At 50.8% G+C, this 16,384-nt stretch overlaps 1 protein-coding gene across 2 annotated transcripts in view; it reads left to right on the top strand.

Annotated features, from left to right (window-relative positions):
* The window catches only part of RASSF5 (Ras association domain family member 5), a 64,186-nt gene that overhangs the window by 25,834 nt on the left and 21,968 nt on the right, over positions 1-16,384 (top strand). The window contains exon 1 of one of the 2 annotated variants that reach the window (XM_039227594.1): positions 10,386-10,871. The exons of the other annotated variant lie outside the window; for it this stretch is intronic. Within the exon in view, the coding sequence (XP_039083525.1) occupies positions 10,752-10,871 (120 nt within the window). The 5' untranslated portion in view covers positions 10,386-10,751. Of the gene's footprint in view, positions 1-10,385; positions 10,872-16,384 lie in introns of those variants that run through there. 2 annotated transcript variants of the gene reach the window in all.

Raw genomic sequence — 16,384 nt, forward strand, 5'->3', positions numbered from 1 at the left:
ACCACAAAACTAGTACTTTTATTTTATTACTTAAAAAAACAATTTTTTTTAGTGTTAATTTATTTTTGAGAGAGCATGAGCAGGGGAGGGGCAGAGAGAGAGACACATACAGAGTCTGAAGCAGGCTCCAGGCTCCGAGCTGTCAGCACAGAGCCAGACATGGGCTCAAACTCATGAATCATGAGATCATGATCTGAGCCAAAGTCAGACGCTTAACCGACTGAACCACCCAGGTGCCTCTATTTATTTATTTATTTACTTTATTTGAGAGAGAGAGAGACATTGGGTGCGAGCAGGGGAGGTTCAGAGGGAGAGGGACCAAGAGGGTCAAGCAGGCTTTCCGCTTAACGCTGAGTCAGATGTGAGGCTCCATCCCACGACCCTGAGATCATGAAATCAAGAGTCAGACACTCAGTGGACTGAGCCACCCAAGTGCCCCAAAACTAGTGCTTTTAGAATCTCTCCTTGGAGATCTCTGACCTCTGTGATACATGACTTTCTCCCTGGGCACCTATTGTTGACCTAGAAAATTCCCTTCGTGTCCACCCCAGATCCCTTCTTTACATTAAGCCTGATTCCTAGAGAGCATGGCTGGCATTGGCTAAAGACCACAGGAAATTGCCAGCATGGCTGCAGTTCCTTTCCTGGGGACTTATGCCCTGAATACTTTACAATTCAGGTTGTCTTTGCTCCTATGGTGCAAAAAAATCCCTCAGGGACTGGGATGAAAAAATCCCTCAGGGACTCCCCGGTGCTCTCACAATGGAGCAAGAGTTTGTCAGTTTAGTCCAGGCCTTTCGTTGCCTTTAGGGAAGCAGACTCCAAGGAGGGAAGTTCTTGGCCACAACTGGTGATTCTCATCATGGCCCACTGCAGCCCAGGGGAAGCCTGGCAGCTCTGCCTTGGTGGCCTCTGGTGCCACTTGTGTTGGTGCGTGGTACGTGCAGGGGACATACAGAACCATTAGCAGTCTTCCTTTCGCTCCAGTCACTCTCATCGGGGGCCTGACTTGGTTTACACCTGCCGTGCCCAGGTTCCTTCCCCTCCCCCTGCCCTTTCAGGAGCCAGGAGCCAGGAGCCAGGAGCCAGGAGCCAGGAGCACTCAGAAACCAGCCTCCTCACTCCTGGCTGCACAGCCCAGCCCCTCCCTCAGCGGCTCCCAGACCTCACTCGGGCACTGTCCGCGCGTGGGAGGCTGGCCATACCCATGTTCCACCTGTGCTGTGACTTACTTAATGTTTCTCTTCAAATAGGTTCATTTTATTAAGCTTAAATAAAACGTGTGTTAAAGGAAATTTTGAAAATCCTTGAACCACTGGTTTGATGTACTGAGGATTTTTTCCTGACACATATTCAATTAATACTTAATCTCTAAAATTGAAAGAACAACGTGTTTCTAAGGACTGCCTCAGATCCCTTCCACACGTATTTATTAAGCCGGGCACTGCTCTAAAATCCTTTTAGGTGCCGTCAGTGGGAAATGCTGCCTACAGAAGCTAGTCTCTTAGGTCACCCAGTGCTTCGATTACCAGGGCACTGGGTCCAGCCCCTGCCTCAGGGAGGCTGTGAGCCTTGGAGAGAGCCTGGGCAGCTGGGAAGAAATTTCCAGCCATCTGAGCCAGTACTAAGGCACTCATCCAAAGGAGAGATGTGGGATGGGAGCGCCTGGGTGGCTCAGCAGTTAAGCATCTGACTCTTGATCTTAGCTCAAGTCATTATCTCATGATTCATGAGTTCAAGCCCCACATCGGGCTCTGCATTGACAGTGGAGCCTGCTTGAGATTCTCTCTCTCCCCACCTCTCACTGACCCTCCCTCTTTTTCTCTCTTTCTCAAAATAAATAAACTTAAACAATTTTTAAAAAAGAAACAAAGGAGAGATGGATCCTTACCTACTTACTGTAGGGAATAGCGCCAAGTGGAGGCAAGTCACCCCATGGTCCGTACAGGGCAAGCCTGTTTGTACTTTGTATGTGTATATATGCGTGTGTGTTCATGCAGAGCAAGGGCTTGGTGGCTGCTCAGCAAACCACGGGAGAGATTTCACCTCGCAGGGGTGGGAGCAGGAGTCAAAAGGGGTAAAGTCAGAGCTTTTGCTGTTTGCTTGGGTGCTGTTTGAATAACCAATGCTTTCATGGACAGAATTTTTAAAAAGCAATAAATACTTTCTTAAAAAAAAACCAAAGAGCTGCTTGGTGGTAGGTTGTTCTAATCCAGACTGTGTGGACAACACACTTGATGTGTGACCCGAGACAAGCCTCCTGGTTCTCCGGGCCTTGGGCTTCGCCTCTGAGAAGTGGAGAGTGTGCAGGGTGGTTGTGAGGCTCCCCAGGGAAGATGTGCGGCAGAGCCCGTGCAGATGAAGGTCCAAGTACCACCGGGTCGCACTCCAGGCCTGTCTCTGTTGCCTCCAATGGTGACAGAATCCCTACTGGATTTTTTCCATCATCCCTGTGATGAAAACCTGCAGTGGCTTCCCGTGGCTCTCAAAATCGATCCTAATCTGGACTAGCAAAGAAATCCTTCATGGTCTGGCTCTGCCAAATCTCCAAAATACCAGTAAGATGGGCCACTGTCCTGGGCATAAAACCCACTATGACTTTGTGGTCTGGCAGGCACTTTTTGCTATAAGACTTATGATTATCCCCTCCCCTGTGGCCCAAGGTATGGCCCCCCTTTATAGATGGAAAGACCAAGACCCTGTCCCCACTCAGCAAAGGGACAGATAGATGGCTTCCACAGCTCCTGGGTGGAGCAGCCCTACAGGTTGCTGGCTGCTACCTTCCTGCCACACCCTTACCCCCCACCCTCTGCTGTCACTCCTCAGCAGGGCCTCTGCTGGAATCGCCTCCCTCAGCCCCTGCAGCCACTGAGAAGTGACTCAGCTGGCGCGAAGAGCTGAGTTTCCTGGCTCCTGGCCCCGTGCTCCCTCCCACAGCAGGCACGCTGCTGTCTCTCTACCCAGGGCTCTGCCCTTCCAGAACGCTGGCCAGTCCTGCCCCAACCCTGAGCCCAATGGCCGCATGCTGAGCCCAGAACTGCCACACGGGGGAGCCAGCAGCAAGATGGGGAGGGCCTGGGGGCGGGGTCTGTCCCTGCTCTGGCTCCCTAACACACCCAGCTGACACACACCTACACCCTTCTCCGTGGATTCTGGGTCCTAGGTCTCCTCCGAAATGCTAGATCAAGGCTCGTCACATTTAATTGTGACTGATAACAACAGTAGTTTACGTTTGTTGAGGCATATCATGTGTTGTATCTGCTTGTTTTATCAGTTATTGAGGGAGAAGTATTGAAATGTCCAATTATAATTGTGGATTACCCTATTTCTCCTTCTGGTTCTTTCTGAATTTTGAAGCTCCGTTATTCAGCGCATAGACATTTAGGATTATTATGTTCTCTAGGTTAATTGACCCTTTATCATTATGAAATTACCTGCTTTGTCCCTGGTAATATTCTTTGCTCTGAAATCTACTTTGTCTGATATTAATACAGCCACTCCAGCTTTCTTTTGATTACAATGAGCATGATATTTATTAATCTATCCTTTTACTTTTAGGCTATTTGTGTCTTTATAGTTAAAAGTCATTTCCTGTAGACAGAAAATTGTTGGATCTTGTTTTTTTTTTAATCCAATTGGATAATCTCTGCTCTTTAATTGGGTTATTTAGATCATTTGCATTTAATGTGATTACCAATATAATTAGATTTTAAGTCTATCATATTTCTATTTTTTCCTGTCCTTTCTGTTCTTTGTTCCTTTTTTTTTTCCCACCCTGCCTTATTTTGGAAAATTGAATATATTTTATGTTTCCATTTTATTTCATTTGTTGCCAGCCCACCCACATGTGCCAAAGGCGGGAGCCAGTCTCCAGCTGCCCTGCTGCACTCTGGCTCAGTTTGGGACAGCTGCTCCACCCTCCACAGATTTCCTTCCATGCTCTAGAAGCCAGAAGTGTTAGCCAAAGCTGTCAGTGATTCATTTCCACTAGACAGCTGCCTCTCACAGGAGCTGCCCCCAGGCCTAGCTGTCCAGCTCAGGCCAACCTATGGGACTTGTTTCTGATCAAACAAGGCTGAAAGGCTTCCCAATCAGGAGGCACCTGAGATCATGGCTCTGAGGAGGGACACAACTCTAGTACCTATGTCTCTAGAAATCCTTGGGTACTGGAGACATTTCCCTGTGTTCCTCACAGCCTCAGGCCCTACTGCTACCCTAGAAACAGTGGCTGCCTGAGGTGGCCTCTGGCTGGGTCAGGCCAGTCCTGAGTCTCTTGCTACGTGTCATAGTGCAGGAGTCGTCTGTGTCTGACACTGGCGACCACATTGCCCTGGCTAATGGAGGACTGGTGTTGCCTGGAGAGGGGCAGGTGGGGGATGGGACTGTCGATCAGAAACATCTTTTGTGATTTCCTAGTCTCGTTAAGGGAGGACAACTAGAAGGTAGGCTCCCTGTGCCTGACTCGGACCTGACATGAGCTCTTCAGGACCTGTGTGCCTCTGGGTTTGCACTAATTTAACTGTGCTCAGTGTTTTTAAATGTAAGGGCCCTATCACAGCTGTCAGCCAAGCAACAGAAGTGCTGTGTGGGCTAGAACCCATGAGAAAGTGAATCTCCTGTGAGTCTAACCTAAATGGTATGTACCTTTTATGACAGGAAGTTGTCTGGGGAGAAATAGAGCTCTCTGCTCTGCACATCTGGTTTAATACTGTAAACTGCTGCTCTCAGGATGGAGGGTGGCATTCTTAAGATTCAAGCCAGAGAGGACATCTGGGAAAGGCTGCTTCTGAAAGGCATGGGGAAGGTGTGGGAGGTCTGGTCGTTATCGGTGACTGTGTGTCAGAAGAGGGGAGGACATAAGATTTTGACAGGCAGAGAAAACAGCAGAACAAACCACAAGAGGGCAAAGAAGCTTCTGGGAAAGCAAATCACATTTTGTGCCGCTGCACCGGGGGTGGGGGAGTGCTCTATGCTAGCTGGGGATGGGTATGAACCGCCCATGGGGCATGTGTTGTGAAGGGCCTTGAAGGACCAACTGGCGGGGGTTGGGGGTGCAGTTTGGAACATCATTGTAGGCAGAGGGGAGTCAGAGTCGTTGGAGGAAGGACAATTTTAATGGAAAAATGTCAGATACAGGGCCTCTGGGTTGGAAATCAGATTCTACCATTTACTTGCTCTGTGACCTTGCTCTGTGACTAACCACTCTGAGCCTCAGTTTACTCATCTGCAAAATACCTCCTTGCAGGGTTGTGCTGATCAAGTGAAATCATGAAATGTATAAGAGTTTGGTAACTCTAATATAACCTCTTATTTTATGTTGTTCTACTAGAGTGGGCATAGTAACAAGGCAGAGACTATGTCTTATTCAGGCCTGAATCTCAACTTTCGGTCTAGTACTTGCCATGGAGAAGGTACCCAGTAAATATTTCTTTTTTTTTTTTCTTAAGTTTATTTATTTTTGAGAGAGAGAGAGAGGAAGGCGCAGAGAGAGAGGGGGACAGAGGGTCTGAAGCAGGCCCCATGTTGATAGCAGAGAGCCTGATGGGGGGCCCGAACCCACATTGACCTGAACTGAAGTCTGACACTTAACCTGACTGAGCCACTCAGGAGCCCCTGCCCAGTAAATACTTCTTAAATGAATGGATGAAAGAATAAAGCAATTAGAGCTCAACACATAGTAATAATTATAGTATAACAACATAGTATAGTGATAATACAGTATAGTATAGTAATAATTATTCAGTAACGGTTGAAATTTGTATAAAAGGTTTTATGATAGGACAGTCATGATTAGACCTTAGTACAGAAGGGTGACTTTGGGGAAGCCTAGGTGGCTCAGTTGGTTAAGCATCTGACTTCAGCTCAGGTCATGATCTTGCAATCTGTGAGTCTGAGCCCTGCGTGGGGCTCTGTGCTGAAAGCCTGTAGCCTGTTTCAGATTCCATGTCTCCTTCTCTCTCTGCCCCTCCCCCGCTCACACTCTGTCTCTCTCACTGTCTCTCTCAAGAATAATAAACATTTTAAAAAGTTTAAAAATAAATAAAAATTAAATAAAGAAGGGTGACCTTGTTGATAAGGGGATGGGGAGTTTGGAGAAGGCAGAGATGGAAAAAAAGGAAACTACTGGCAGGCTTTGCAATAATCAACATTAATGGTATTCATTGAGCTAGGAAAGGTGAAGGAGCTTGTGAAGGGGGAGGCGGGAATAATAAGCTCAATTTTGGACCTGTTGCCAGTGAGGCTTCAAGGGAAGGGTTGGATATTGCAGAAGCTGTTGCCACTTTCTGTCTGGAGCTACCTGGGAGGGAGAGAATTCTGAGACGCCAGTCTGTGAGGGATAGTTGATACCTTTGGCATAGGTGAGACTAAGCTCCCAAGGAGAATACAGGCATATGGGAGGGGGGGTCTAGGAAGAAACGACAGTCAGTGGCTGGACCCTGGAAAACCCCAACAAGCTAAAGGGAAGATGGGGGCATAGGCGGACTGGGCAAATAGTTCCTGGCTTGTGATGGGCTATGATTTGGGGCAGGATGGCCAGCATGAGAGCAGTCATGAGGGAAATACCCTGTCCTACTCCAGACTGTCCCAGACCTCGGTTCTGGAGTCAGACCAGCAGGGTGGATTTGGCTTCACCATTACACCACTAACTAGCATGTATGCATATGTGCAAATTACTTAATCTGCCTGAACCTCTTTTTTCTCTCTGTAAAATAGGGATAATAAGTGTAGTTTCCCCATTAGTTTGTCGTACGGACTAAATGAAATGACACTCATGCAGTTAGCAGTGCAGTGCCTGCACATACCGGCTAATAATAATTTCAAAATCTGTTTCAGGGGTCGGGTGGCAGGCACCTGACCCTGGTCTTCAGCCTCTGAATATGTCGGCAGGTCATAAGGCCCCAAATCTGATCTCTACCCCAACACCCTTCAGTTGGACAGAGGAGGAATCCTGAGGTCCAAAGCTGCTCCAGACGTCATATGAGGCTGGAGTTGAGCTGGGGTAGAATAGCAGCTCCTGACTTCCAGTCTTGTGATACAGCTTTTCTGGAACACAGAGCCACACAGTGGATCCAATGAGGGGATCTGGGCATATGCCAGGCGCATATCTGAGAAAGGAAGAAAGTTTAAAATAGTGCCTTTCATCATCTGACACTTTGAGACAGGAAAGCCACTCATTTCACCATTTCAGTTTGGTCTTTCTGAACCCCAGCACGATGTCCCGGATTTAAGGCTCTAGAGCCTGCAGTCTAACGTCCAGACCCCTCTTCCTGGATCCAGAGACAAGAATAGCCAGTTCCTGTCCTTTGTGTGTTCACCCCCAGAGGCTAAAAAGGCTATTGCCCAGGCTCTTCCATTCCTCTGCCCCCTGCTCCTCCTCTGGTCAGGTTGTCACTGCTGTTGACCCTTCATAGGGAAGAGGTACTGACAGGGCCAGTAGACACTGAAAGGAATCCAATCTTCCTTTCCTTGGGTCCCTGGAGCTTCAGTCTGGATTTTTCCTCCTGGAGCCTGGCCAACTTATTCTATTTGACCTTCGCAGATTTCTTCTAGTCCCAGGGTCGTCAACAACATAGTCTCTGTGTTTGAGAGTATGAGCTGTGATGGAACATGTTACTTCCCTCACTTTCCTGTCTATAAAATGGGTAAAATACCTGCTTTCAAGATTCTAGAGCCGCCTAAGGAATGAATGGTAAAAAGGCTTTGAGAAGCCTTATTCAGACACCAGTTTTTCTTAATATCTGGAACAGCATGGAGCAGCACCCAGAGAGAACAACAGTGTCACTTAGGACTTTTCCCTAAGCAGGTCTGGCAGCTAGTGTGTTGCTCACAAGGAGAGACTCATGCTGACTCCCGGGGTACTTTGGCTTGACATTTAAAGAGGCTGTAACTAGCTGTATCTTAAGATTGTGCATTTTGAATGTGTGGCATTGCAGTTGCTTTCCAGAGATCCTTGCAGGACTCCAAGGACAGTGTGGCCCCAAAGAACCTGGGGCTTGTTTTTCTTAAGTATTGAATTCCCACGGAGCAAAAAGTTTCCTTTTATAAAGAAAAGTGTGTTTCTTTGCTGACTGGACAAAGCAGGTAGGCTCTTGATGGCCCAAGGATCATGCAGAGCCCCCCTCTCTACAGCATTCCTCATTCTGACATTGGACTTGGAGGTACCGATGAGGCCAATACAGATTCCTTTGCCTGAACCACTGTCTCTGGGGAATCCTCCTTCTAAAAAAATACAAATAAAAAGCCTCTAAAAGACTCAGTTGAAGGGGCACCTGGGTGGCTCAGTCGTTTGGCTCAGGTTGTGATCTCGTGGTTTGTGATCTTAAGACCTGTATCAGGCTCACTGCAGTCAGTGCTGAGTCTGCTTTGGATCTTCCGTCCCCTTCTCTCTCTGCCTCTCCCCAACTCATGCTCTCCCAAAAACAAGTACAGTAAAAAAATAAAAATAAAATACTCAGTTGAAGAAAAGATTGTTCCAGACAATGCCAGAACCTACCTTCAACCCCGGTAAATGTGAGCTCCTCCCCCAAAACACCTCGTAGCTCACTCCAGCCCCCAGCCCCAGCTGCTTGCTTGCGCTTGTCTCCCAGCTCCTGGTATTGACCCTTCTCCTGAACCCAGGGCGGCCAGCCGGCTGGGGTGCCAGCTCTCAGCAGTCCCAAGTTTGTACCTGCCAAGCACTCACAGGCTTCTGGGAAAAAGACCGTGTGGGAGGATGGAGCCAAATTGGGCTGCAGTTTGAAACCCTCCCGAGCACTGACAGATTTGGCTAAGGTGGAGGAGGGCGAGGGTTCCTCATAAAAATAACGAGAGCTTAAAAAGGAATTGGCAGCTTGGTATCTGGGGGCCGAGTCTATCCCTCCAGCCGGCTTGTGCTTCCCTGGGACTGGCTGTTTCAGAAGCAGGGAGAGCCAGGTGAGCCTCCCTGGAGAGGGTCCTCTTAACTCCTCTCAGCCACTCTCCACGGTGCTCCGGGGTCCCCAGGCCATCAGACTCTACAAGCACGGTGCCCCCAGCATTCCAGGCTCTGAAGGCTTTGTTTTCCTTTCCTGGGACTCCAGGCCACGCTATACGGAAAGATGGCAGAATGCACACCAGAACAGTCCCATTTCTGCTGAGAGACTGGATCACAGTGGCTAAGAGCACGAGCCTTAGAGGTGCACAGGCCTGGGTCTGAGAATCACAAATATCCTATTTGTATGACTCTGAACCTCAGTTTCCTAATCCATAAAGTGGGAATAATAATCTCTACCTCAAGGCTGTTGGGCAGGTTAAATGGCAGACTGCATGTAAATGGCTTGGCACATGTAGGAATTATTCAAGCAATGGTACCTCTAACTGCTATTGCTGTACAAACATGGTCTGGGATGTGATGGGGGCATTGCCCTAATTGCTCTGAGGGTTAAGCCCTAGTCAAGGAAGATGTTTCTTCATCCAGTCTGATGGGGAAATGTACACAGGCCATCTTTTTTTTTTAATATATATATTTTCAAAGTTTATTATTTGAGAGAGAAACAGAGACAGAGAGAGAAAGGGGGGGGCAGAGAGAAAGGGAGAGAGAGAGAATCCTAAGCAGGCTCCACACTGTCAGACGCAGGGCTGGCACTCAGGAACCATGAGATCATGACCTGAAGTCTGACGTTTAACCGACCGAGCCCACCAGGCACTCCAACATGAGCCATCTTTGATGGGAATGACAAGAACTGGCCAGAGTGTCAGGAAAATGCGCAAATAACCTGGGTGGTGTCTGCAGGCTCCTTTGATATCCTGAGTCTTTCTGAGGGCCAGGTTCTGCCTGTGTGGGTGGAAGGGGAGGCTTGCTCTCCAGGTTGCCATAACTTTGCATATGATTTGCATATGCTTGTGGGGCCCCTGCAGTTTCTTCTGGCATTTCCAAGTTAAAATATTGCTGCTTCTCCAGACAGAGCAGATATTGATTTTCTTCGTCTCCGGTTACTTCTCTAACCACCCTGATTGACTCGGTTGCTTCACCCAGTGAATGGGGGGTGTGAGAGTGGGATGAGGAGGTGGATGGGGGGAAGGGAGGAGAGACGCTGGCGACCTTATAGCACATTCTACTCCGTGAACATGAGCCATCATGGGTGATGAGAATGAGCTGTTTCCTGAAGGATGAAGAAAAGACATAGGGAATTTTCTCCCTCGGGTGCGTCCTGGTCTGTTCCTTCCCCGCATCCCTGACCTGACCTCGGTGCCCCAGATCCACCTGTCATCGGGATCCAGTGCCACCCAGGGAGGCGGAAGGTGCGGGGCGGGCCGGGGCCAGGCGGGGGAAGGGCGCCGCCACAGCAGAGCAGGGCTTTGGGGAACCTTGCGAGAGGAAGTGGCTTGCGACTCCTCTGCGCGCAGGGCGAGGGGCAGGAAAGGCGCGGGCAGGGGGAGGAGGTGTCGAGATGGCGCTCTGCGCGCGGGGCGGAGGGGAAGAAACCGCAGATGCCGAGTGAGCCGGCGGGCGCCCACGTCCCACCCCGGAGCCTGCGGCGCGACAGGCGCGCGGGGAAGCGCGCAGGTTACGCCACCACCCCAGCCGCTCCGGCCCAGGCTGAGAGCGCAGGCGGCCGGCGCCGGCTGCGCCTGGCCCGGTGACCGTACCCCGCCCCCCAGCGGGGCTGGGAGCCCGCGGGGCCCCGGAGCGGGGACCACCCCCAGCCCCCCCCAGCCAGCCAGCCAGCCTCGGCCGCTGCGTGAGCCCGGCCGGTCACACGCGCCCACTGCCTCGAGGGGCTCCGGGCTAGATGACGGTGGACAGCAGCATGAGTAGTGGGTACTGCAGCCTGGAGGAGGAACTGGAGGATTGCTTCTTCACTGCCAAGACCACCTTCTTCAGAAATGTGCAGAGCAAACACACTCCGAAGGTAACCTAGTGATCGAACGCAAGCGCCGTTCACTGGGGGTGGGGGGATAACCTCGGGTCTGGAAGGGAAGCCTGCATCCTGGCCAGCAGGGCAAAGCCATGTGTTATCACTGCCGGTGGCCAGTTGCCCTGGGGACCCTCTTGAACGTGTTGGCCCAGCTGACCCAGGGTTGGATCTGGAGCTTTTTGGGGGTCACCAGCAAACACTGTTCTCTTTTTACTGCCCTTTTCAGTATTTCCTGTCCCTGGACCTTTTCAAAATGGCTCTCTATGACTCGGGGACAGCGCCTGGCTCAGGGTCTGGCGGCGTGCTCACCTGTGCCTGAGAGGGTGGCAGGGCAACTGCTCTCTCTCTCTCTCTCTCTTCTTGTTTTTTTCCTCGCTTTCGCCCCCTAAACCCGAGCTTTGAGGCTCTAGATGGAAAGTGGATGGCACCCGGTGGGATAAACATTCATAGGTTGAAACTTCCGTATTGTGAGTGGTCAGAAACCATCTTAAGACACAGTTTGAGCAACTTCGCAGAAGCACAGCGTGTTTTTAGAAGCAAACTATAATTTCTCTTCTACGACATCGTCCTACAACTGTGTTAACTTACTGGCTTGCTTGGGGTAACCTAAAGGGGGTTGTATGTGTTCCCTAATGGGGTCTTAGGTGCTTCCTGCTGCAACTCTGGACACCCAGCACTCCTGAGTCCCCTGGCCACACCCTCCCAGTTGCCACAGATCACTTATCTGCCACATAGTTGGTGGGGGTGGTGGCGGAGCTCTGCTTATTTGTTATGTTATTTAGATGAGAGGGTTCCAAACCAGGCCCTTGGAGAGGTTACCTAAAAGGGACTGTACGTAGACAGAAGGGAACTATTCAACTGCACAGGTGTGTGCAGGCTCATTATTAATTTAGCAGCCCTACATGGGTAGATGAACAAAAAACTTCCCCAGGCCTGACTCTGGGGCCTCCTTTGTGAATAATTCATCTTGCCCGTAGGTCCTGCATTTGCTGGGTTCTGATATCTCACAAATGTTCTGGACCTTTCAGTTGTGAGAGGATAGGCAAGAACCAAAGGAAAGGGTTTGATTTTAGTGTTCGAAGGAATCAGCTAGAACAGGCCCCTGGAACCAGCACCTGCTTTCTAGGGCACCCCCTTATGAGGCTGGAGAGCAGGGCCATTCTGGGGGCCGGGGTCAGAAGCAGCTAGAGCTGTAGATAAGGCTCATGCAGAACAGCGTGGCTGCAGATGGGAGGTGTCCTGCTCTCTCTTCGGGGTTCTTGGCTCAGTGTGTGGACTGCCCCCCAACTCCCGCCCCAAAGGTACTCCAGCTGTCCAGGGTCTTTTAGACCGGTGGCTCTCATCCTTAGCCACACACTGGAATTACCTCGGGAGCTTTAGAAAATGTGGGTACCTGCCCACAACTAGAGAGTCTGACTTAATTGGCTTGGGGTACAGCCTGACTTAATTGGCTCAGGATTTTGAAAGTCTCCCCAGGTAACTCTGATATGCAACTGAGGTAAAACCATTGCTCTCGAGAGTTGTGTTGCTGCCTGGGAAGGAAATGGTTCCTGTTGTTAAAACAGAGTGTAGCTGCTGCGCTTACTGCCAGCCTGGCTGTAAGCCCTTGGCCCCAGAAGGTGGGCTTTTTGCATGATTGGGGGGAGGAAGAGACACCGCAAAGCTGGGGTTTCTGGTATTTCTTGGGAGAGATAGAAGTGTCTTACACGGAAACATGCTGGGGTGGGGTTGGGGATGGTGGGTGACTTGTTCGTTGGTCCAAAAGCCTTCTGTCCTCATCCCTGCCTCCCACCACTCCTTCCTAGCATCACTCCTGAAAATACTTCGGTTTGGCGCCCACATCAGCTCTTTCTTTACTTTGTCAAGTTCTTGAATCTCTTCCCTATCATGAGGCCTCTGCAGATCTCCCTGCCTCATTTTGCCCACAGAAGCCCTCAGTGGGGGGGGGGGCAGGATTCCATTCTAAGAAACTCCTGGGCTGAGCCCCGCACAGGGTGGTAAGGAGAAATGCTTATAAAAGGAAGGGGTGGTGGAGGAGATCTGGGCTCTTCAGCCTAGACTTGCTTCCAGTGCAGTCCCCTCTGGGCAGGGACAGGGCACCCTCTGCCCGGCGGCGAGACCTGGGGATGGCCCCCACCGGCTGAAGAGGGAGCCATCTGTCAAGGGGTGTGTGACTGACTCAGGAGCTGGGGAAGCTTCATCCAAATGTTTCCTTCTTTCAGCCTTCAAAGTGTTGTTCCGCCTTTAATCACATTTTCAGTTCGGTCTTCAGCCTTACAGCCGCTTCTTGGAAAGAGGATTCAAAGAGACCTCATTCTAACTCCTAACGGTGATACTTTTTTCCTGATTCAGAGATCACTTCTGAGCGCCTAAGGGAATTCCTCTTTCCTGTCTCCAAGGAAAGGCCTGTGTGTATGTGTGTTTCCCGGTGGTCACTGAGAGACTAGGGCCCCCATTCCGGCAGCGCCAAGACAGCAGCTATAAATAGCCTTGTCAGAACAACCTGTTATCTGCTGCTGGCCTGCGCCTGGCTGGGACCAAGCCGCGGGGAAGCCTCGCTGCTCTTCCTGGTGCCACCTCCTGGGAGTGGTCACTAGCCCAGCCTCCAAGGAGTCCCCTTCTCCAGCCCCTTTGGTGGGAGGTTGGGGAGTAAGAAAAGCCTCCCCTTTCACAGAAAGGAGGCACCTGAAGGTCGAGAGACAGCAGCTGAGAAAGGGGACCAAGCCCTGGGTCCTTGCAGAGGGTGGCAGCTGCCTGGGGAGCTTTGCCTCCTCTGTGAGAGGCTGGGACCCCGGGCAGCTTCAGGAGGCTGAGGCGGTGCCGTCCGGGGACTCTCCCCCTTGCCTGAGCACAGTTAGATTGCATTTCTCTGGGTTTTCTGTGTCCAGATGGGGCTTCTGGTGGCTTCAGGGAGAACCCACCTGTGTGCCTGGCAAGGTGCACCCTGCCACCCCAGTCTAACATTCTGCAGCCTAGAGGGGTGGGGTGCCTGTCCAAGGTCACACAATAAGGTTTCGACAGACCCAGGGTTAGAACCTACATCTCTTGCCTCCTGACCCAGAGACTTTTCTGCATTCGTTCTACAAAAGACAGCATGTGGCAGTTGGCAGGGCTGGTGACGGTGAAGCCAAGCCCTCTGGCCATCCCTGCCATCTGCTTCTTTATTCCTGTGTGGGATCTGACCCTGGAAGTGGGGCCAGCTTCCACCTCATCAGGTCCCCAAACGCCCACAGGCGGCCACAGCTTAGGGTTTGGCCTGCGAGCTCTCCTTGTGTGTTCAACAGGCTCCAGGACCCCAGGAGTCTGGGGCCCCCCAGACATTGGGGTGGCTCCTCTGAGAACACACGGAGCCTGTTCCTTGCAGAATGTCAGAACTGAAAGGGATCCGTCTGGTCTGGTGTCTCACTTTACAGATGGAGAAACTGAGGCCCAGAGAGATGGGAGGACTTCATTAGGCCACATATGTGATCGGGTAGAATCATGACTAACACCCTTCTTAGACTCCTTGTCAAGTGCTTTTCTTGATCCTCCTTGCTCAGTGAATGACCCAGGACAGTGAATGTCCTCTCAGAGCCTTCTACAAAAGAGAAAGACCCAAACAACCTCAGGCTCCATCCCATAAGGCACACTGGCCAAGGGCACATTGACTCTACATGGAACTGACAGGGAGTCCCCTGCCATCAGTTCCAAAATCTCACAGTTTTAATCATTTAAAAGTTCTTTTTGGTGTCTACCCTCAATCCTGCTTGTTGTGTGTTTTCTTTGTGGCTATGGAGAACAGAGGGTTGACTCTGCCTAGGGTTAAATGTCCTGAAGCCCATGGGAGACAGACTCCCATCTCCTTCCACCCACACCCTCAGGTTTTCTCCGGTCTGGGTTGACACCACTGATTCTTGAGAAATTCAAGGCAGATGCAGAGAGGAGGGGGTCGCAGAAGTCAGAGTAGAGGCCACCTCTGGTTCTCTTCCTGCATTCGGCCTCATCTCCTCTTGCCTGGCCAGTCACCCCCTTCCTGGACAGGGCCAGCGGCCCTCCAGGGACGTCAGCCAGCTCTGATGACCGGTCAGGGAAATACCCATCGTTCTGCCAGCAGCAGACACAGCCCCCGCCCCTGCCCTTTTTGGCGTAAGAGAAAAGAATACTAAAAATAAGTTCGTCCCAAATGTGAGCAATAGAGGGGCGCCTGGGTGGCTCAGTTGGTTAAGCATCTGACTTTGGCTCAGGTCATGATCTCATTGTTCATGGGTTCGAGCCCTGTGTTGGGCTCTGTGCTGACAGCTCAGAGCCTGGAGCCTGCTTCAGATTCTGTGTCTCCCTCTCTCTCTGCCCCTCACCCCTTCATGCTCTGTTTCTCTCTCTGTCTCAATAATAAATAAACATTAAAAAAAATTAAAAAAAAAAAAAACAAATGTGAGCAATAGAAATAAAATACGAATCTTCAGAACCATTGTTTTAGGTCCTTCTCAGAAGCCTGAATAGCCCCAAGACTAACCTCAAAAGATGTTTTATGCCCGCCCAGCCCCAGGATAGCCCTCCTTTTAGGCTGTAGGTTGGAAACCCATCCCGTGGAGTTTGTTGCCCATTCCCTTCTCCGGCCCTTCCCAGCTTTGCTCTTCTCCGTGAAGATGGAAAGCCTTCTACGACCATAAGTCACATCCCCTTCAGCTGCAGTGCAGCACCAAGCACTGGTTTAAAAAGCAGAGTTGTGTCCATGTGCTGGCTAGGTTTGCTGTGTCTTCTCTCCCGTATCAGCAGGAGGGACTAAAGGTTATAACAGCCCCTCTTTTTCACTCATGGAACATAAGGACAGTTTATCCCCCCTCCCCCGCCTTTAAGTCAAGTTACATTGGCAGGTGGGGGCTCAGGATGACACATGGCAGATTTTTGTGGGCCAGGCCGGGAAATGGTGTGTTTCTTACACCCACCCACCATTGGCCAGAACTCAGTCACATGGCAGCCCCTGACCACGAGGGAGGTTGGGAAATGAAGTACAGCTGTGAGCCCAGGTGGCAGAGGAAGAGACTGCAGTGAGCATTCAGCTGTCTCTGCACGCGTCCATCCCACTACCTTCTCTGCCCAGCCGCCTTTGGAAGTTCTGCTCGTACTTTCTTGGGGACTGTCTCCAGTCTTGTACCTTTCCTTCATCTGTCACCATGAAGTGAGCTCCTGTCTTCCCCCGCTGTGCTGTCAGCAACTTGAGGACAGATGCTCCTCCTTACTCAGCGCGTTACCGTTCAGCCACAGAATCAGAAGCCCCCAGTGCTGCTCCCCAAATGGTCCAGCCCCCTACCTCAGAGCACCCTTCGGATCACATTTTGAAAATGGAGATTCAGGGGCCCCACCTCAGCCTTACTGGGTCGTGAATCTTTGGAAGCAGGACCACCCTCAACCCTCCCTTCCTCCGGGCGATTAGCCTATTTACTATAGTCTAGGAATCACCTATTTAGGAAATATTTAGTAATATTTAGTAACCTCAGTTGAAATATGAGATGGTGTTTATCACAGAG

Source organism: Hyaena hyaena, unplaced genomic scaffold, assembly GCF_003009895.1.
Source record: "Hyaena hyaena isolate Hyena2069 unplaced genomic scaffold, ASM300989v1 scaffold_28, whole genome shotgun sequence".
NCBI classification, from domain to species: Eukaryota; Metazoa; Chordata; class Mammalia; order Carnivora; family Hyaenidae; genus Hyaena; species Hyaena hyaena.